At 41.6% G+C, this 22,917-nt stretch overlaps 1 protein-coding gene across 7 annotated transcripts; it reads right to left on the bottom strand.

The window, feature by feature from the left end:
• Positions 1–4,083: 4,083 nt before the first annotated feature.
• On the bottom strand, positions 4,084–22,917 carry si:ch73-103b11.2 (centrosome-associated protein CEP250; the record flags this gene model as incomplete). 7 transcript variants are annotated; one of them, XR_008333266.1, is given in 20 exon segments in its annotated part: positions 4,084–5,494; positions 6,123–6,205; positions 6,431–6,516; positions 6,726–6,897; positions 6,995–7,081; positions 7,251–7,358; positions 7,442–7,601; positions 7,713–7,818; positions 7,914–8,061; positions 9,365–13,102; positions 13,935–14,051; positions 14,140–14,905; positions 16,414–16,452; positions 16,603–16,712; positions 19,041–19,130; positions 19,227–19,295; positions 19,390–19,446; positions 20,862–20,978; positions 21,139–21,280; positions 22,438–22,917. XR_008333266.1 is itself a non-coding variant. In XM_053413276.1 (19 exon segments), coding segments are annotated over 19 exon segments (6,664 nt in total), but the record flags the coding sequence as incomplete, so codon positions are not given.

Here is a 22,917-nt window from a genome sequence, read left to right as displayed (position 1 = left end):
CAGCGTGTCTTACAGTGCAGGGCTGTAATATTAATGTTGCTCTCTGTCCTGCACCTCACGTCACCTCTCTGTTCCTCTGGTAACTCAGACCAAATGCTTTCCTGAAAATCCATGTCATATTTATACTGTATTTTGGCAAACTGTGTGCACACAGCAGCACTGGATGATCTTGAGTCTTTACTTTGTTGCTCACACTGTGAGTTATATCAGTCATTATAAGAGTGAAGTCCTCGCAAAGAGATGTAATCCCTGACAGTGTCAATATTTTCAACATTATTAGAAATAGCTCCGTTTGTTTAAACCCCTGCTTATCAAACAAAGTGGAAAAAACTATTCTTCTCAGGTTCCTTTTCATCCTCTAATGCAATAAAGAGAAGAACTGAAAATAAAATCGACTGCATTAAATTACTACCAAAGATGCCGGCTTCTAAAGGCATGCACATGTATTTATTTTACAGTCATGTGCTTCTTTTAAATGATAAGCAGTGTAGTATATGAGGAATAATGCAGTGTGGCATGCATCTTAATTATCTTGACAGACACATAATGGTTTCGGGCCTTTCTAAAAAAAATGTAGCATTTAAATCCAGAGCCTAAATTAGCGAAGTAAATTTTGAAATTTAAAAAATCTATTTGACTCAATCAGCTGAATGGAAATACATTATCAGGTGCATATAGAATATATATGTAGAGTATTTCTTTCTTTCTCTCTCTTTCTACATTTCTTGTCTGTTTGTAGTACTTTTGTGTGTTTCTCTGTAGCCATTTTGTGCCACTTCAGACTTGTGTTGTGTCTCTTAGTCTTTTTTTTGTCTGTTTGCAGTGGATTTGTGTCAAATTGTATTTGTTTGGTTAATCTTTATAGTTATTTCTAGTTTCTTGGTAGTTGTTTGTTCTGCCTTAAAAGATATAAAACAAGCACGACGATTTCCATGACTTTTATAACTTCAGACGACAAGAAATAGCAAATAACGATTCTAAGGGAGCAAACAACATGGAACCTCGAACAAACACAGGAGAAATGATACATGTAAAATGATTTAGAGCAGTCAATTATATTAATGATAAGATAATAAGATATAACAAATGAGATTCTTAGTTTCAATATGTACTCAAAGGAGAGAAGTTTAAATGTGCAAGAGTATTGACATTGACAAATGTGACAACTGAAACAATAACATTTGTATTGGAAGCTATCAAATCTGCACCATCAGCAAATGTAGTCATCCTTATAAATCCTAAACATCTCATTTAATTCAATTCAAAAATATATCAGGTAGCACTATTTTGACATGTGACCATGAAATACTACAAATTGCAGCACTGACTGAGCTTTCTCATAGGTTTGACCCAATAGTTAAGTCTCTGGGCTTCAGAAGAGAGTTTCCCTTTAAGTGCCACAATAAGAATCCTTTTCCAACAGGTTGGACATCTCCATCCAGGACAGGTCCCACTGCACCTCCGTCACATCCAACTTGGTGGCAGGAAGCACCCCTGCTGGAACTTCCTGTTTGGAAACAGGCCAGCAGCTCCAAGTGCAGAACTTCTGGTACCTTCAAGAAAATACAACAGGCAGTGAATCATTTACTTCACCACCTGTTGGGCTTGTCGTTCATGCAGTAGAAAGTAGGAAGTCAAGACGGATGAAGATTTTATAAATACTAACCTGTAGTGACAAACGAGCCAAACAGTCAAAGGAATGACGATCAGAAGTAGAACCCCACATGAAGCAATGATCCATTTCCAGGAACCTGATCAAGATGACATAATACTTGTTTAAATAAATAAAACTGTTATAATAACAACAACAATTGGATTTCCAATCAACTTGGCAGACAGATGTAGTAAGTGTCAGGAAAGGGCCCACTGTATTTTGGTATTAAGCTGATCCAGTCATTTTTTAACTCTTTCTTTAACATTGTGCTTTTAAAACGTTTTCCTAGGGAATAATTCTTGGACCTTAATGAAAAAAATCTGCCGTATGTAGAGGACTGATATCTATGAGTGTGTGAAATTTGGTGCAGCTTGATTGTATTTAAGGGGACTGCTGGGCCTTGTTGAATATGCGCTCTACTGAGTCCCATTGTAGTTTCTTTCATCTCATTAGATCCTGAGGGATCTTCCTGATGAAATTAGACCTTGATGAAAAGACAGAGCAGGAGGAGAACCAGACAACCAAAAGGCTTCACTCAATAATGGAAAATGTGTTGATTAATATTGAGTATTTCCTCCAAAACAAGTAGATGTCTATGAATAAGAAAAATACCAGTGGAGGCTGGAGTCACCTCTGATGTGAAGTTTCCTAAAAGAAACAACAGTTGATATGTGACACTGATCCACTTCTATAGAACACACAGCAGAGTGATGATGTTCAGCTGACCTCTGTCCGGTCTCACTGATAACCAGCTCTCTGGACTCTGCAGCTGTCTGTCGTGGGACGCACACCTGTAGAAGCCTTCATCTTCCCGTGTCACATTCTTAAGAGTCATCTTTATGACTCGGTCTGAACCGGACGAACTGTTAGAGTCAATCAATGCTCCGTTTTTAAAGAAGCTGGTTTGTTTGTGTTTGCCGCTCTGATGCTGATAACACAAGGTGACATCGTCATCCGTAAACACAGGGGAGGCTTGGGTCTTCAGAATTATGTCGCCATCTGTGGAAGAAAAATAGAAGGCAAGATTGAACTCCTACTTCTTTTAGCCCCTAAGGATGCTGAATTTTTGCGGGCGCAAACATTCAGCATCCTTAGGGGCTAAGCCCCTCAACCCTAGAAACGCCCCTGCTAAAGGTGAACTAGCTCCTCGAGCTAAGTCACCGTCAGTGGACTTACCTGTGTCTCTGCTGCCGAATCCTGAACCCCTGTAAAGGTCAGGGACCCCGGGGCCCGAGTACCTGTCTGCCCCCAGGAGGGGCACCTAGCGCTGGGTGGTACGTCCCCTGGTCCCGTCACCACTCTCTCACACGGTCGAGATGCAGCTGCAAAGGTCACAGCTGCCAGGACCAGAAGAGCTTCCACAGGACAATGAGCCTGGAGACGTCCAAGCACCTCTTAATTAATTTGTTTGATTTCGATTTAATACTTGAGAAATATCCGAATTATAACAAATAATCATAAAAATAAGCCTCTGTTCTAACACTAATTTAAAAATAAATATTTAGAATTAAAAAGGTGTTTTACATATTATACACAAACACACATCCTTGTCTTACTGCATCAATGGGCACACAGTTGATTTATATAACCTAGTCCCTCTAAACCGTAACTTTAACCCTCAAGTGAAGCACAGCAGTTTGGTCCCCTAAGCTGACGGACCCCACAAGTACCGTGGCTCCCGGTTTTCAATCTTAATACAAACAAGTTCACTCAAACCCACACACACACAGTTTAACGCATCCTATACATAAATCAACTATGTGCACCATCGCAAATACTTACCGATGTAATATTTAGTAAAAATGTCTGTTTTTATGTTTATTTCCTTGATTTTGTCAAAAGGATAAATCTTATAGATCCTGCTGTGCTTTATAAGAGCAAGATTTAATTCTTACGTTTTATATTATGAGTTCAGCGTCAGCCATAAATTTATGATCAATGTCTCATTAGAATCTTAAAGTTGCTAATGAGTTTATGAGCAAAGCACCAGGCAGGACAGCAGCATGACTTTGCGCTGTAGCGGAGGTGAAGCCAGGCCCTGCTGATAGCGCCCTCCTGTGGACAAAATATTTGAAACCAGTAATTTACTGTCAGAAGCTTTGATATGCGTCTAAAACAAAAACCTCAAACAAAGACAGAAAGATAAATGAAATGGAGATACTCAAGACAAGTAAAAGTATCTCAGATTTGTATTGAGGCAGTGAATGTACCGAGTCATTCATGAGGCAAAAAGGGGTTTTGTCAGGTCAATGTGGCTGACATTTAACCACCAAAGTGTGATCAGGATATCTTCAATTATTTGGATTAGAGTTCAAATTTATTACATAAATGTATGTCACAATCAAAACGATACATAAAACGACAGAGCGATTGGGAGGTCATCCTCGAGTCCATGTGAGCATTTGTTTGAAAAAAAAGCAACTGCAGAATTTCCAAACACTTCATTTATTTGACGTTATACATTCAAATGAAAATAAAAAATATTCATATATATATATTTCATATAGAGCTAGTGAGCAAGGTACAAGTTTAAAACAAAACACAGAAGTCGTCTCTGTGTGGCATATATATATATACAAGGCGTGGTTTGAATACTATACAGTGTGTATCCATAGCTGCACAGGTTTTATGGATGTTTATATTCTTCACTCAGTTGAGGCACGACTAGATTTCAGTGGGAGGTCAGGGACTGGGCCAAGTGCTTCAAGACTGCCGCTTACAGTAAAAACATTTCAATCTCAACACCACCTAAGCAGTAGGACTTGCAAAGCCAAGCTTAATAAGTGTCAAAGAGCTCCACACTAAAGCATGAAAGTAGGAAAATGAGGCAACGTGATCATTCTGCAGTTCTGTACAGTCATGCAAAGTCCCAACTGGTTATTATATGAGATGATACCCTCTCACATCATGAGTCGAAACTGAGCAAACACAAATTCAGGTTTAGAGAAACTTTAAAAATAAAAAATGAAATCCAGTATCACTAACAAGTCACGGCTGTTCACCACAGAAGTCAGGATGTTTGGTTGCACTGCAATAATCGACTCAATGCCACTACACCGATTTGAGACGGAGAAAAAAAAAAAAAGCTTCCACAAGTAGTCAAGTGATAAGTGCAATCCCACCCGCCCCCATCTCCCCCTTCACACACAGACACTCCCTCTTTTTGTTTCCTATAAAACTCTCATACACAAGCAAGTTAAGCATCACATTTTTTCTCCACTACCAGTCAAACCATAGTTATAATACAGCAGATGCCCCAAACGATCAACAGCAAACCATACTCTGACATATATCCAGTAGTTATGTACAACACAACTGGTGCAACCTTAAACACATTTCAAATCATTAGATATAGAAAATGTAACAATAATAAAATACAGCAGATACTCCATTCATATTGGGAAATATATATTATTACTTATACTGTGTACTGCTGGCTGTTTTGGCATTTTGGAGGATCAATAAAAATGTTGTCGTGAATCCCTCTCACAGCTTATTTGACACGTCTCCAGTTTGGACAGATTATACATCTATATATTCTTTAAAGAGATCTAACACAGGATTTATTCAAAAAAACTGTTTTATATTAATTACAAAAAAATCAATCAAACTAATGACAACTTATCAAAGGCATGGAAGCAGCAGGTCCATGTTCAGAATTGACCTTAGTGAAGAATTGTCTCTATTTCCTAGGAGAGTCTTCAGGTGATGCTGCTCTTTCGGACCAGAAACCAAGACAAGGAAAGAGAAACTTCAGATTCTTGATGTTCAAATCTTTTTGGAATCTTTTGCCTCAAAAAGCTTCATGCGCTCCTGCACAGTAAGTCCCTCTTTCAGGCTCTGTGGAGGATATGGAGAGGAAAGTGAATCATCTTTAACAGATGGTGAGGGCAGATGTGGGCAAAAGAAAGGTATTCAAAAAACACAAAAACACTCAGACAACACCACACACATGTTTTAAGAACCTGTTGAACCCACAGATTTCTCTGCTCTGGATGACAAACTGTACTTTAGGTCAAACAGTAAGACGCACAGGAAAAGGTGGTTAGGAAGGAATACGGTCATGCCACACAAGAGCAAGAGATTCAAACACAGATTCAAAGACTCACAAACAAAAGGATTCATCAGGAGGATGAAATAATCCTCTGACACCAACCAAACCTATTTACCTGATCTCATAATATTTCCTTCAGTGATAAAGAAGAAGATCATTCCTTTTTATAAGCTGTCTATGATCTAACCCGGCAATAGCTGCTTCCTTCCTTTCCAGTTTACATGCTAATCTAACTGGTTATACATTGATATTTACAAAAGAGGTTTTGATTTTCTCATCCAATTCGTGGTGAAAATCGCTAAAAGTTTGCTTTGGTGGTGCAGGCTGGGACAAAGTTGGGGGAGGATATGGGAGATCATGCGAGGGGGGGGGGGGGGTTAGGGCATGCTTTGCTCTACATCATGCTATACCTACAGCACGTCTTGGGGTGGGGACTGGGGGGGAATCAACCCGCAATGGGAGTGTCAGCTATCCATTGAGACCTGTTCAGTGACAGACTGATGGACAGAACAGACAGATGACAGACTAATGGGACTTTTCACCGACAGCGTCCTGATCAACAATTTTGGAATACACTTCTACAACAATGTGTGACAAGTCTGCACAACACAACCTGAATACACAATGTCACACACACAGCAAACTGACATGGTAACTTTAGAGTGTGTGTGTGTGTTTGAATTTGAAATAATATGCCATTAACCAGAAAAAGAACAACTCACCTTTGACCTTATGCCTCTCAGCTGCCTGGAGGCTGCTGATTTTTCTTTTTTTATGATATCTGGATTACTCTTTGATTTCATGATATCTAAAAAGAGAAAACAAATTAATGTTACTATCATCATTTACCTCATGAATTATTCTATGAAGTGTAATTTTCAGCTACACAGGTCGTTATCTGTGTCAGAAGTTTCATGACATGGCTCATAAATGGTCTAATTTCTAAATAAAAATAATAAACTTTGGTATGAGAAATTTCAGTTCAACCAGTGCTTTAATAATAAAAAAATTGTTTACTCTCTGTACCGTATCCAGATGTGACTGTTCCATCGACCGTCTTCTCGCCTAAAGCTTCCGTGGCGATGAGCAGTTTCTCCTTCAGTTTGCTGATGTCACAGTCGGCCTTTGCTTTCACTATGCTGAGCTCTGTATAGATGCCCTTATATTTGTCTGTGGCATATTTCTTGTCCTGGAGGAATGAAGGTTAATGATTTTTTTTTTTATTCGGTTAAAAGACAAACGGGTGGAGGTAACATGGCTTCATTAAATACATTTGTTTTTCTTACCCTTAAAGCAGACTGCAGTTCATCTTTCAAAGAGTGGATTTCCTGTTTAAGATACTGGATCTCGGACTCCTTAATACGTAGCAACACCTATAAGATGCAAAAAGAAACCCAATTAGATTAAAGAGATTAAAGAGCAAGTCAATAGAATTTTTGTGTGTGTATGTGTGTGTGTGTGTGTGTGTGTGTGTGTGTGTGTGTGTGTGTGTGTGTGTGTGTGTGTGTGTGTGTGTGTGTGTGTGTGTGTGTGTGCACAAACCTCTAGTTCATACACATCTTTGCCTTGGGTAAGTGGTGACAGCGCCATTTCACCGCTGTAACAGGAGCGCATCCGGATGATCTCCGCACTCATTCGATTATTCAATTCCTGCCAAACAGACACACATTACTCTGCATCTCTATGGACAGTGATGGTTTTCTTATGTGTATTTACATGCATTGTTTTCATACCTGGTTGTGAGCATTTAGCTCCTGGTTCTCTCTCTGACACTGCCTGAGGGCCTGCCTCTCGGCCTCCAGCGCCTGGTTCAGGTGAGCGTTCTCCAGACACTTCTGAGAGTACTGCTCGGACAGCACCTCCAGCTCTCTCTGGATGGACTGCAGCTCCTCCCTGGACAATCACAGCATCAGAAGATCAGCTGGAGTCTGATATTTACATGTGTTTATAGTTTTCCTTAAGATAAAAGAGGATGGATCATTTCGTAAATTAAAAATAACATACTCATATTGTAAGCGAAGCTCATCGATGTCAGAGTTCAGTCCACTCACTGGGGAGCGCTGGTTCTTCTCCAGCTCCTCCTTGTGTGCATTTTTCATAGCTTCAATAGCTGCAGTGAAGATCGATCAACCACATTCAGTTAGAGTATGACAGCGTTGTTTCAACCTCAGCGATTATGGGTGGTATCAGAATTAATATCTTTACCAGCGATTGTCGCAGCAGTTTCCTCAGCTAAGAGTCTCTCTCGCTCTTCCATGAGTTTGCAGATCTCCCTCTGATGCTGCCTCTGGATGTCTTCTATCACCTTGTGGTGGGTATCTTCCATTGCAGCAAACCCACGTTCACACGTGGCCTAAAATTCCAAAGGGTCCGGATTCTTTCATCACATAATTCATTGTGCACACAATACAACACCTGCATTCTATTTTGTGACTATAGATTCAGTGCATCATCGATTACTGTTCTAGCTCACTACATGGTGTGTCATGCAAAATCAGTGACAGGAGTCATGCAAGCCTTTTTAGGATTTTCAAACACAGTTATGTTAAAGGTAGCGAGTTAAAGCAGTTCAATTCTAATCCAGCGAGGCTGCACTTTTGTCGGTTATAGAGAAGACTTCCCTCTAGTTTTGAATATGGGAAATAGTGTGTCAGTAATGCACGAATGAAGAGGCTCTTTAGGGATTAATGAGACATTTTGGATATGTAATTGTCTGAGTGTGCTTAAGTCATGACAACTTGTAATTGATTCCTTTGGCTTGATAATGTAAAACTTCTAAGGATGTCCCATATTAATTCATTGGTGTAACCAGATCCACATTTTCGGCCACTTCTCAACTTAAAGTATTCAAAGACTATCAAGACATTATACCATATATTATAATATATCATGTGATGTATTCAAACTGTGACACAGGCTTTATGTTCCAAATATAGTTTTAATATAATATAAATATAATATAAATAGAGCTTTATATTTAGAGCCCAAGCAACATATGGATGTTTTTCAAATACCGATATAATGGCCAATATATATATATATATTAAAAGTTAAGTTGTTTATATCAAACCCTCATTTTAAAAGAAATTATTTAGAAAGTAATTATAATTGAGGATTGGTATTTTACAGTTTAACCACTACCTTTATTTTAAACAACTACATATAAGAGGAAATAAAATACAACTAAATTCGTAGAATTTGAATTAATGCAATATATGAAATATTTTTTGTAAAATACAAACGAATACACATGCTCTTTACATTCTTCAGTGAAATAAAAGTTTTTATGGTTCATGGTTAAATATACCTATATATCTCGGTCTAGAACAAAAAGGTGAACTGAAAAGAAATTTCCTAAAACCAGACAGCTAACGTGGCTAAAAAGCTAAATATATATATTGCGGAAGATAACAAAAAAAGCAAGAAGGACATCCCTAAGAGCTCTGATTACAACTATTATAGAGTTTGCACACTTATGAATGTAGGTTTTGCGGTTATTCTGAAATCACACCATTTCCCAATTCCAAATTATTATCGAATATTAGTTCATTGACGAACAAAAGCAACAGGTTAATTAAAAATAATCCTCTATTTATCTACTAGTCTATCACTGACACAAACAGATAAAACTAACAAAATATTGAAAGAGCAAAAACCTTAAGACTTTCAAAGTCTCTCTGGTATTTCTCTCTCAGGCTGGCCACATCTCCTTCGAGGTGCTTGTTCTCCAGTTCGTCCCTCATGGTGTTCATCTGAGTCTCCAGCTCCTGGATCCGGTCCTTGAGAACCACCATTGAGTCCACCTCGGACATATTTTGAGCATCTTCCCCCTTCCCCTGCTCCTCCTCTTCCATTGGCATTATGGCCTCATCACACGGTAGCGACTGTGAAACCTCAGGACCCTTTTTGACCTTCAGGTGCTCTTTGAGACACTGAATGTTTTCCACATACTGGGAATGTAACTTTTCAATCTCCTCTGTGTGGATGTGCTGGAGCTCACAGATCCTCTGTTCAAACTGCTCCTCCAGTTTCTTCACATGACCCTGTTGCTGCTCCTTCATGGTATCCATGTCCACCAGGAGAACCTCTAACTTCTGTTGGCTGTCGGCCATTGTCTCAATGAGGGCCAGCTCTGTTGAAGCACAGCCTTGCTCTGCTCGCTGTAGCTCTTTCTTGTGCATCTGATTCAGGTTTTCAGTGTCCTTCCGGTAGTGTTCCTCCAGGAGGGCCAGTTGCTCCTGCTGCTGGGAGAGCTGATTCACACGTTGGCTGATCTCACTCCTCAGGGTTTGGTTCTCCATTTCAATAGTGGCCACTGTCTGCGTGAAACTCAGGCGCTCCTCCTGTAAGGATGCTTCAAACTTTTCTTGGATTGCACTGACATTGTGGGCATGCTGCTGGACAAGAGCATCCATGTTCTGACCTGTCTGTTTGCACCAACCCAAGTCCTGTTCATGCATTGCCCGTAACCTACATGCCACATAAGCCACCTGAGCCTGAACTAGGGCTTCACGCATACACACAGAGGTACTAGAGAAATTCTCTGAGGTTTGCTGACCAAAAAGAGCCCGAATCATTTTAGCCAGCCCTGGATGGGTTTCACCACCTTCCATCTCTTGAGCGTACTTATGGAGGATTGCTGCTTGTCGCTGAAGCTCATTGGCCAGATTGTCATGTGCATTTTGCAGCGTATCAATAGAGTCAACACCACAAGAGGGCATTTCTTCAGCCAAGTGTCGGTCTACAATTTCCTCAGCCAGGTCTCTCGCTGCTTCCATTTCAATCTGCTCCATGTAAGGAGCAAGTTCAGGGGGTTGAACGTCAGCTAACCTTTGTTTATTAAAGCCAAAGTTATTTTTGACTTCCTTTATTACACTTTTCAAATCAGGCCTTTTGGAAGCTTCAATAATCGCTTTCAGAGCCATTTCCCTTTGATTTAGGTTCGAGTGAGCTTCAGTCAACTCCCTTTTCAGTATTTTGAATTTCTCTTCATAGCAAAGCTTAAGGTTTTGAATAGAGTAAACTAGTTCTGCTTTAATGAAGGTGTTAAAGATTGTGGCATCATTTACATCAGCTGACGCACTGCCCTCTTTGCATTTTGCAACATCTGCCTCAGTTTTCTCCAACTCCTGCCAGAATGCACTCTCTAACATCAGCTTCCTGGTCAAGACATCAGCATAAACTATAGCCAAGCAATCTCTATCACTCTTTTTAATGTTGTCGATGTCTTCCCATATCTCTGCAAGAGCATGTAGAATGTCAGACTTTGACGTTTGTATCAATAAAGCCATTTTATTCAAAATTACTGCCTCAAAAGACAAGGTTTTGGCAAAGAGCTGAAGAGCTTCTCTATCTCGAGTCTCTGGGGTTTGATTCTGATGGACAGCTGGTGTTTGTTCTTCCAACGTCTTTTGTCCTTGTTGGATGTACAGTGATGCATTGAACAAATCGCTCTCTATCTCGGACAATGAATGCAGCTGCGAACCAGTGGAAGTATGAGAACCAGTGAGAATAACACTGACTTTCTCTCGACTCTTTTCAACACACATCAGAGCCTTGGCATAATGCTTATTGGCAAGACAACTACTCTGCATCCCAGAACTCAACTCTTTCTCTGGGTGATGGTCTGTTTCTGTCATCTGTACATCAATTTTGGACATGTCGTCTTCTTGGGTGGATTGCTGCTCTTCTAGATTTTGCGTGAGGTTCCTTAGCTTGTCCTCAGTGGCAAGCAGTTTAGTTTCGAGGGCATGTATGATGGAGATAAACTTCTCTGGGTCACTGGTATGCGGCATATCAGAGGAGATATTTCCTCCAGTTAAACCAATGTCTTGATTTACATCTTGGTCATCTTTTTGTCCTGTCTCCACATGACCACTACTTGCTTGGCCCGTGACCAGGCCCTCTAAGCTAATGTATTTTTGGCACTGAATACTGGAAAAACGTATCCTTGATCTCTTAGCTAGAGACTCCTGGTCATCTGGGGCGTTCTCTGACTTGGATGTATTATTAAATGAAAGAGAAAGTTCTGTGTTTGGTGATATGGAGGCTGATGTTTTAACCCTTCCCTTTTTCCTCAGCTCTGGGGTCTTATGTCTTTCCATTTGTAGGTCAGCGTAGCCCAACTGCAGGGCATTGAGATGCTGTTCGAGCTCCGCGATACGGTCCTCTGCGACCACAAGCTTGGCTTGCAGATCCTTTTCAGCACTACAGGGCTCAACCTTTTCTAAGAGGCTCCGATTCATATGACAGAGAAGCTCCTCCTTTGCTTGCAACTTCTGTTCTGTTTCCTCCAAGCTGCTGCCAAGAACTGTCATTTTAATAAGTGCCTCTTTTAGGTCCTCTTCCTTGCGTTCCACTAGCCGTTCATACATCTCCTTAGTCTGCCGGATCTCTTCCTCTTTTTCCCTAAGGAACTGACTCATTTTCTGAAACTCCTGAGTAGCCCTATCATATGACTGCTCCAGCGTGTAGTACTCAGCTTCTTCAGTTTCCAGACATTTGCGAAGCTTATTCACCTCACGGTCAGCTTCTGCAATCTGGTTGATAAGCTCCTGACAACGGCAAGTTAGGTGGCTCTTCTCTTCTTCCAGCCTCCGAACGCTCTCCCTCAGTGACTCAACCATGTCAAGCTTATGAGTCAGTTCCTCTTGTACCTTCAACATTTCCTCACTGCATTCTTTGCCTCCGGAGGAGCGCCTCCCTCTCAACAGAGCCTCTACCTGCTGTTCTGCCTCAAGCAGATTGTCCTCCATCTCTTTTTGGGTGATTTCAGCCTGAGTTAATTTTCTGCACAGATTCTGTCTTTCCCTCTCATGACTCTCTTGCATGCTATGCTGCTCCTTCCTCAGACGCTCCTCCTTCAAAGCTTGGCCCTCCTCAGTAGCAATGAGTCGAGCAGTCACCTCTTGCAACCTCTCCTGCAACCTTTGTACCTCTCTAATGTGGTCTCGTTGCAGGGCCTGCTGGTGCTCGAGGTGCCTGAGGGCCTGGTTCCTCTCTAGGAGGCAGGCCTCTACTTCACGGAGTTTGTCCTCACTGTCCTTTAGCTGGGCACGTAGGGTGGCCTCACTTTTTCCATTTTCTACTTCTTGTTCCTTTGAACGCTCCTGCTCCAACTTGAGCTCATTGCGCATTCGGGCCACAGCCTCTTCACTGGCCAAGATTTCAGCCATTGCACAAGCTAGTTTACCCTGCAGAGCCTGAATGTCAGCCTCGTGGCGGTCTACAGCGTCCTGGGCATCGGTGTAGCTTCTCTTTAATGTCCGAATCTGCTGCTGAGCAAGGTCCTGCTTGCGCCTTTGGGCCTCCAATTCGCTCTGCAAATCTTGATTAAGCTTGTGCAAGCGTTGCCATGGCACTCTGTGCGGTGAAGAGGAAGGGGGTGTTGCACTCTTGAAAAAGATTGATGAGACATTTCATTAATGACATCACCATATTTCCCCTACCAAATACGGAGAGCCACATCTCGGGGGTTACCAGGAAAACAAGTTTTGTTTTTCTCCTTTCTTAATAAGCACCTCTTTTGTTCAGGGCCTGTCTCCACGCTTCCACTGTGCTTTTTCAGAGGTGACTTGCAAAAACATAGGTGTACATGAACACACCTTCCCAAAGAAATAAACAAACAAACAAACCAAAACCTTCAATGGGTGAATAACACAGAATAACTATTATGTGAACAAAAAAAAAGGAAATTAGTAAATGTATGCAGTTATGAAACACAAAACAGCATGCAGATGTCAAGCTTGGAAAGGACACATACAAAGCACAGATGAACTGAGAGAAAAAGCACAGCGCAAGGCCTATTGATTACTTTTCTTACCTTAACATATCAGATCAAATCAATTGTTTTCCCAGGAGATGTGAAACTCCGTAAAAACAGTTAGCGAAAACTCATGCCAAGAAAAACCACAACCATGCGTTAACAGTTTCAGTTTCAGAAAGCACCCACACCTGTTAGTTGAATGCTATAAGTAACAGTAAATACACACCAATCTGTCATGAGCCAAAACAAATATACAATCTATCGAGTACTGTGGCACAGTTGATAACATTACTGCACCACACGTTTCACCAGCAAATACAGTATAAGACCTTACAAACCTTGCAGTAACATTTTGTACATTGTTAAGATTTCTTTGTCGATACTTGTGTTGCTATGCTGTTTGTATATGGTTACGTTTTTAAAACCTACTTATCCTGTGTGATGGATGGTGAGTGTAGTACCTGCAGCACATAGCCCTCTCTGGCACTGTGTTCTCTCCCTAGCGCATCATCCAGCTGTTCTTTTAAAAGGTTGTTCTGCTTCTGCAGTTGGTCCAGCTCCTTCTGCTTCTGTCCCAACTGAACAAAGACAGACAGATAATATAAGAATAAACAGCACAACATGGTCTGATGAAACAATGTACTTGACCACAGGCAGTGCACAAACCTCTTTGTCTAGCAGTGCAGTGAGCTCATCGGCAGGAAACCTTTCAGAGTCAGCTGAGCTTGCTGCAGCCGTGGCGATGGGCACTTGCTTCTCTTCTCTCAAAGGTGTGGTCTCCACCTGATGCCATCGTTGCTCAATCTCTTTATGTACACCTGAGGTTCTGGTGTCCTTCTTATCCTCACTAGAAGGATGCATGGCTGTAGGGTGGTCCACTTCCATTGTCCCTTGCACTTGGCTTTCAGGTGTTGATGGCTGGACTGTTGGCGTTGTATTTACTGTGGAAGTCATGGTAACAGTAACAGTATTTGGCATGTGGGTTGGACTAGTAGTGCTGTGTGGAGGGGCGCCCCTCCTGAGGTTCCCCTTCTCTGCTTCTTCTGTCATAGAGGGTGGATGAGCCCCTGATACCGAGGAGGTAGAGACCGGAGAGGACGCTAAAGAGGAAGCTGAAGAGGAGGGAGAGCAATAGGAGGAGGTTGTGGAGAACGATGAGCTGAGATCGACGGTGTCAGCTCGCTCCTTCACAGGCTTTTCTGTCTGCTCCATCTTGAACTCAGACCAGTCGTAAGTCTTGGAGCGGCCCTCTGGTCTGCGTTCACGAACTCGGCTTTTACGCAGCTCAGAGGGAGGGACAGAGACGTGGTTGCCAGCTGGCTGTCTGTGGACATCAGACCTGTGGGCCTCACGAACGGGGCTTGGCTCACGGGTGGCCTGCGGACAGGGCTCCAACATCACTTGGGCTTTTATCTTCTCATCAGGGAGAGATCTGAATGAACAAAAATGAAGCACATAAAAAAGATATATAGGCAGGCTTCAACATAAGCTGACAATTAGTTTTGCACCAACTCAAGCGATAATACTATTACACAAACCTTTGCTGGACAAGACAAGAATGCAGATAATTCCAGCAGTGCAGTATCAATTGCCAGTGCATTTCACAGGGTTTCTGCAGGTTTCACCAAGACTTATAAAGACACCATTTATACCACATGGAATTAAATCTAATACAATTTTAACAATCATGCCCGGCAAGTTAAGAAAGTATGCTGGCATTATTTTTAACCATATTAGATTTGTACTTCCATGCTGCATATGCAATACTCAAATGCTTATTATGATATGATGAGCCTTTTAGCGACTATAAGTAGCAGTAGTGACATTCTTTGCTATAGGTTTGATGATGCTGACTGAAACTCCACAGAAAGAATTGAGCAGCCTTTACGAACTCTACTGCCTACACAGCAAGCGAGGGAAAATATTTTTGCTAATTAAAATGATACCTTCTAAAGCTTTTTTTTATTATTTATCTTTTAACATCTTTTTCAACACCTGCAGAGACCCTGATTGACAAACAGAAAAACAATCATTGAATGCATCAAAGTCAAAGCATTTGCATCGGAACATTTATAAGGCACACGTTGCACTGGGCTGAAAGCAGCTTTGGTGTTCACTCATGATCCGTGGTAAGCCTGATGGCAGACACCAGCCTTAAGCTACTACGTTATTACCATTTATGTAACGGCTAAATGTGAAGAATGTGTTTGCAGTAAAGAGCGTGATGATTGGCACTTTCGATGTAGAGGGGCCGAGCATTTTTTTTTTTAAAGTGACCTGACGAAAGGATCTATTTTTACCTTGTTGCGTGGAGGTGTCGGGAAGAGGAAAATGAGAAGGGACAGGAGCTCAAGAATGAGCAAGAGATGTCTGCGAGGTGTCTGTGCAGAAATACCAAAAATATCACGCATTCTCCCCTGGGAGAGAGCTGCCTCGGAGACACTGGCAGAATAAAACTCATGACTATATTATATGTGACGAGCATTCTGAAAGGCAATACTCCTCTTAAAAACACTGAAATAAATGATTGGGTAGTTAAAAGTATCCTTAGGTGAACTTTCGATCTGGAGCAATTCCAGAAGAACTAAATGATTATATCCCAGGTCCTCTCTCCATCTACTCAAGCTCTTTTCTTTCTCCGTTTCAGTTATGATTCATCTGTTGTATCGTGACCATTTCTAAAAGTTCCTTCGTGAACAGTCACACAATGGCAATGATCAAAATCAGTCTCTGCTGCTGATCGAGGCAGGGCCGGTGGATTATTCTCGTATTTTGATGTGATTGCAGCTTGTGTCACTACGGTGGCACAACTGACACGGAGACATTACTCAACATCACATGACATAGAGTACGACGACAAACACGTTGGGGCGGACATTGCTCAGCAGTTACATCACTGTGTGAGGAGGGGGGAGATATTCAACACATAAGCACTCCAACCTGGGCTTCAGAACGGATAGTTTCAGAGAGATGTTTTTCCTGGCAGCAGGTTGAACATACCCAGTGAGGGAGGAAGAGAAAGAAGGGAAGAGAGGGTGAGGAGGACAGATGGATTCAAATAAAATAAGTGAGAAAAGGAGCTGTTGTTATCTGCCAGAGGTTGAAGCGTTAATCCTCTTTGGGGCTTACCGGGTGACGTCAGGGGCAATGGTGGGTCGCACATTCTTCATAATGGCCTGAATCCAGTTGCGGCGGATTCCAGAGGTCATGGCTGACAGGGTGCACGCTCCCTCTGTGCACTGAAGGCAGACAGGGTTGGCATTAGTGGGACTGACAGGGATGGCGACAACATGTCGATTAAAATACCTTTTGGTTACACGTCAAAGAAATTGTCAGCATGTCTTTGTTCGAGCTTTAGATAAAAGGTATGAAGGTATGCAGCCATAGACAATGCAAGCTCCTCTTTCACTTGCTGAAAACAAAGGTGGGTAGAAAAACACACTTTACATTGACTGATGTACTTAAGTGACCTCTTAATAATAACCACATGTGAGAGAAGTGTTAATGAAGTACATGTTGAACTGAGTCGAGAGTAAAACTTTCCTCTATGTTACTATCCAAATTCTCATACCCCAGTCTGAATGCTGTTTAATGAGCAGAATGATAAATGTTGAAAAATGAAAACTAAATGAGGTAAACATTCTTGGCTTCACTTCTCCTTTGATTTACTCTGTTGTGCTTTTAAACTAAATTGAGTTATTGAATGATTGTGTCCAGAGCATTAAAGCACCAGTGTAACGGAGATGAGAAGAAGAGTTTGTAATTTAAGTTGTCATCACTAGTCTAACATCATCTAGACTTGTAACACATGTAAAAGAGGATGTCAAATCAAATCAGTATAACACTCTGACACTCAATGTCAAAATGAAACACTTTCACCAATGAATTACATGGAACAAGACATTTTAAATGTCGAGGTGCCACTTTGATTTGACTTTAAAAATGAGTTCAGGCAAATGAGATATGCATTGATGTACATACTTATACAGAGATATAGACTTAAAGCAATATAATGCAACAAATTCACACTAAAACATCAGCGTTTTGATGGTACACTGACTGTAATAGGGAGAGTGGTGCCTCTTTCGTTCCGCCAAAGTCTGTTGTTGCTCTATGCAACTTTGGTGAACAGGTATGATATTCTGTGAGATTTTAGTACCTAACTCAATGAGTAGTCATCAACTTAACCTGCCAAATTAAGTTATAGAGTAATGCCAAATTATAGACATAAAAGTCATTCAAAAAAGCATACATCTTTGATCTTCAGCAAGGAAATTTTTAATATCGACAATAATTCTAAACAGAGTTGGTTACATTGGCAACAGATCTGGTTCGGGAAGCCAGGGGTCATGAGGAATAACCGGTCAGTTGTGATTCAGTTCAGTGAGAGGGACTATGCAGTCTAAGATATGTTGAGGCAAAAGATAGGCATTGTTTTCCATATACGAACACAACTTCACAAACTTGTTTGTTTGGACATGGAGTCCAAAATAATTACTACCACCATTAAACTGAGGTTTCCTGCACTCAGCTTTACTGTTTTTGAAGTACATTTAACTGTATATACAGTGACCTCTAGTGGCACTTGTCTGATTTCTGCAAGATCACACTTAATGCATTAAAGTCTGTGAGGACACGGTGATCAGGTTTGAGACACCAGGTACCTCATCTGGGTGTTCACCTCTACACTGAAGCTCAGCCACGGAGAGAACAACAGCACTATCCAGTCTGACCACGGGGAGAGCAGATATAAATACTGGAGTTATTCATTTCTCGACACACAATCCCATGTTGTTCTCAGCCAAAGAGACAACGATCCCCTCGACTACTCTATTTCTGACTTCCTCCAGAAAAGAGCTCTGGAAGCTGCTTCAGGCAAATGTAAACAAAATAAATTACCTCGTAGTTCCTCTTCTCCTCACATAGGATTAGTAATTGCGTCGGTCCTGCTACATATATAAATCTATATGCAGCAGGAACTGTGTAATATATAAATCTATATGTAGCAGGAACAAAACCCCTGCCGACATCAAATGGATAATGTGTGCATTGCCAGCCACTAAGTACAGCACGTCCAGTAATTTGCCAGGAACAAGTGCTAAAAATGTTTAAAAGCCAAAGGATTATATGAAGAAAGACCACCGGCTTCACCACAGGATCAATATAACTGCAGGGTTGTTGTGAAGATGTGTTACTGAGCAAATGTTGACAAGGACAGGGCCTTTAAATGCAGGAGGTTAGGTAAACATATTGTGAAGGATGAGGGGCACACAGGGTCAGAGAGAGACACGGCGCTAGCAACGGCTGGAGCAGATTTAGACCACCATGATGTCAGTCTTGCATGGAGAGACCACAAGTCAAGTGACATCCCTCGTCGCAGACAAAGAATCATTTCAACATGAGAAATGGTCAAACCTGATACCTAAAGCTCAGCTGCATGCACAGCGTCTAAGGCTGTTTATAGCCTAGCAGGGGACAGCAGACGGGAACAGTGCAGACAATGGTTTTCATCTTCACCGGTGATTAATGATGCGGGACAATCGATGACACGGAGACTCAACACTCACCTGGATTTGGAAGCCGTAGTTTCTCTGGACTGGGAACTCTTTGACGTCGCAGCATGTGGAAAGGTCGATCTCCCCATCCAGTTCGGAAGCCTATGGAATAAAAAAAACATCATCATCAACATAAAACATAAATATATTAATTCACATACAATCAAACATCTTCACAGTGGCTTGGTAAAGTCTTACCTCCTCAGCTATCGAGTCCTTGTAGTACCTCAGACTCTGGTCTGTTAATACAAACCAGTGTTTCTTCCACTAAAGGAAAACAAAAAATCGTTAATTGGATTCCATGACATCTCGTTGTGTGTCACGAGACAGTTCTTTTAATCTGTGAATGAAAACTATTTACCATTCCGTCTTCATACAGCTTTGTCATCCATCCTTTTTTAAAGTTCAGCAGATCTGGCTGTTAAAGAGACAAACCAGAGTGATGTGATATTAAGTACAGCAACTAGAATATTTTAAATTAAACTATTAAAAAAAACGGTTATTATCACTATTAATGGGAAATTCAGATACCAGTTGAACCTCTTAATATGTCATTTGTCAGCACATAAACAAAACGAAAAGCAGGACAGAAAAGCAGGATTCGTCAAAAGTTTTTTCCCTCCCTTAGAGATCATTATAAAAGGGGCTATTCTTCACTGATGCAATTATGTGCATTTGTTTACACCCCTGCAGCTTAGGAAGTGCATGTCCTGATACGTTGCTCCAGCTAAAGAGACCGACTGGCGGGAGCTGGACTTTCCCTGTGAAACACAAACTGCTGCACATTGACACCAAGCTCAGGTCTGTTTATAGACTCTAAAGTAAACCATTCGTCCCAAAGTTGCCTCCTGCTCACTCAACAATACCTTTCTTTTGGTGAGCTTCATCAGGTGTGGTGTCACCGTCTGGCAGAGAGTCATTCTGATAGCTAACTGCCCTCACTTCATGTGCTGACAATCTGTTTCTCTCCGTCTCTCCCGCAAACATACACACGACTGACACTGCTTCTGTGCTGGCTATTTATAATCAGCAGTAGCAGTGACGGCAGTGGTGTGTACATGAATGTGATTGCGTGTGTCTCTGTGTGTGTATGTGTGTGTGAGTGGGTGGGGGTTCAGGCAGCTGCAGCTTGGACAGGGAGACTGACAACACACTGACATGGATCACCCCCGCAGTGCCCTCTGAACAGACCTCAGATCAGTAGCAGTTTGTCAGACTGGAAGGAGTCAGACCACAGGAAGATACCAGTGCTACCTTCAGCAACCAGGCAGCATTGATATATGTAAAAATATATTTGTTTGTGTGTGTGTGCGTGCGTGAGTGTGGAGTCACAGTGGTGTTTGGTGGGTCGTTTATCTGAAGTTAAATCATAGTATGTCAGTAATATCACATTCTGTACTACAAGAATGTGCCTCCCAGCTTTTTGAAGCTCTTAAAAACTATCTTTTTTTATATACCAATATTTTTATAATCTGCCACATTCTGATTGGACTCAATGTTCTTATTTCCCATTTAATTTTGAGATAATAATGATACATATGTCTGTTTTGAATTTACCCCCGATTTTTTTTTTTGCTGTGTCTCTGGCACCAGCTGTGATAAGGACATTCATATCTTCTCCACTTGTCCAAAACCTGACGCTTAAGCAGTCTCTACTACAGTGTTTCAGAATTGGCTTGAGATACTATTGAACGCAGTTTACAGCTTTCATACAAGCAGTGAGAGATCACATACCCTTCTCTGCAAATGAAATCCCAATCCTAAACTGGCTAAGCCATTTAATTGGATCTAAACGTGTTTATGAGATCTGTATACTTTAATATTAGTACTCACCGTCATTGAAGACTCTGTCACTCTGCGGTCCAGTGACTTTGCTCTTCTTAAGTTGGAAAAAGTGGGACTGGTCAAACTGGGAGCTGAACGGTCTGTTCCTGCATCCAGTGAAATCTCCTATAAATATAAAATTTGAAATTGTAATTAACCCTAATTATATAACCCATAAAGAGTTTAGAAAGCGTATATAACTCATTATAAAATATACATTCAAATCAGTAAATCCTATACATCTTTTCTGATTTTGTAATTCCAGTGAATGATGATAATAGCATACATGTTTGTTGGCCAGACAGCGTCTCTCGCTGCGACCTTGTCTCTGGATTAGCGCGGTGTTAGAGGAGGGCTCACTGGAGCTGCTGGTTTCCATATGTTCAACATGCTGACCCTCCCGAAACCTCCCGATGATTTGTGGACGCCTAAGAGACACAAAGATTTTCTTTTCAAAGTCGTACTCTATACACAGCTCATGTTACACTCAACATAAAAGTCTGAGAATGAGAAAAATACTGAGCAAACAAAACACATCAATCTTAAATCGTAAAATAAACGTATTCATAAGAAACATAATGCTGCAAAATGGTGGCAGAGTCAGAATATAAAAAAAAAAAAAGAAGCATAATATGCAGAGCAACTCTGAGTCAAAATCAATGTCATAAAACGAGTAGTTTTAGTTTATTGTGTGCAGAGCGTAATGTTGTATTCACATGTAGAAAGTTTGACATCATTCTCGACTCAAAGTCCCTTTTTGCAATCAACAATGTGCAACATGAGGTAGCGGTATATCCCGAAAGAGAACATCCAGAGGAACACCAACAAATCAAAAGTAGTGTTATGCGATGAGATTAAACTTGAGAAGAAAAGGAAGATATCTAGGATGTTGATTAAAACAATCTGCAGTAGCAAGTAGCAGCAATGGAAACACAGTCTGCATTCCCTTGAGGCAATGCACTTGCTATTGTAAATGTTAATGTATTTGTGAAGTCAGACCAAGGTAGAAAAAAAGAAGAAACTGTATGTATAACCAACCAGTACAAACCATTGGTGTGGTGTGTTTCAAGTGTGCACAGTATATGTGGAAACCCAGGTATTTATGTGGAAGAGTGTATGATTGTGTGTGTGCTTCCAGGCAAAGATGAAATGATAGAAAGCAGGAATCAGCGGTGACCAGCAGGGAACAGCATTGGGACAGGGATGGAAGGGTTGGTTGAGCATTAGCTCTGAAAGGTCGGTTCAGGAGCCCCTGGAAAAGATTGAAAGAACAAAACAGACTAGCAAAAGTAATAAGGGCAAAAGGTAGAGATCAATAGAAAAGAAATTATCACATGCATTTAAATCCCCAAATCATTAATGGCAAACCGCTGTGAGGCCAGGGTGGACAGCTATATTAAAAGATTCTCAAGAGATGGCTCATGGACAGCTGCCACAGGGTGACAGCCATGATGCATGCTTTCAGCAATGCATAAGCTTTATTAATGATTATTAATCATGTTTGCTTTTATTATCAGGTTCAGGGACTTTGTCTAGTATTATTTCGCTGTGTGTCGAGGCAAGACACTTATCCATAACCGCTCACCTGCGCTCCTCCCCGAACAGCCGAGCCACCTCCTCTCTACCAGGACTCCTTGTCCGTGCTCTCAGCTCTTGGCGCTTTTTCTCTGAACGGAACGCTTCCCGGTAGCTCAGTCTGCGAGCCCGTGGCACATCCGACAGCGTTGTGTACTCCCTGCCAGAGCCGCCCACTCTGCCTCCTCCGTTACCGACATTACTAGTGCTCCCTCCACCACCACCACCACCGCATCCCTCCCAGGTGGGCGACGTGACGCTGGGATCGGAGTCCAGCGAGCTCTGGGAGGAACTGATGGTGGAGTAGCTGGGGGAGACGAGTGCACCTGGAGAAGGGAGGGGGTCTTGGGAGGGTTGACAGGGGGAAGATTGAGGTTCTGACTCAGAGTTGTACCTGGGACTGGGAGCTCCTAAAGAGGAGGATGAGGCCGAAGAGGACAGGGGCAGGTGCTGAGGCGGCTGTGGGGACTGGGAGTGCTGTGCAGAATAT

The sequence above is a fragment of the Pleuronectes platessa genome, chromosome 21 (assembly GCF_947347685.1).
Source record: "Pleuronectes platessa chromosome 21, fPlePla1.1, whole genome shotgun sequence".
Lineage (NCBI taxonomy): Eukaryota > Metazoa > Chordata > Actinopteri > Pleuronectiformes > Pleuronectidae > Pleuronectes > Pleuronectes platessa.
This window is presented reverse-complemented; position numbering and strand designations above follow the sequence as displayed.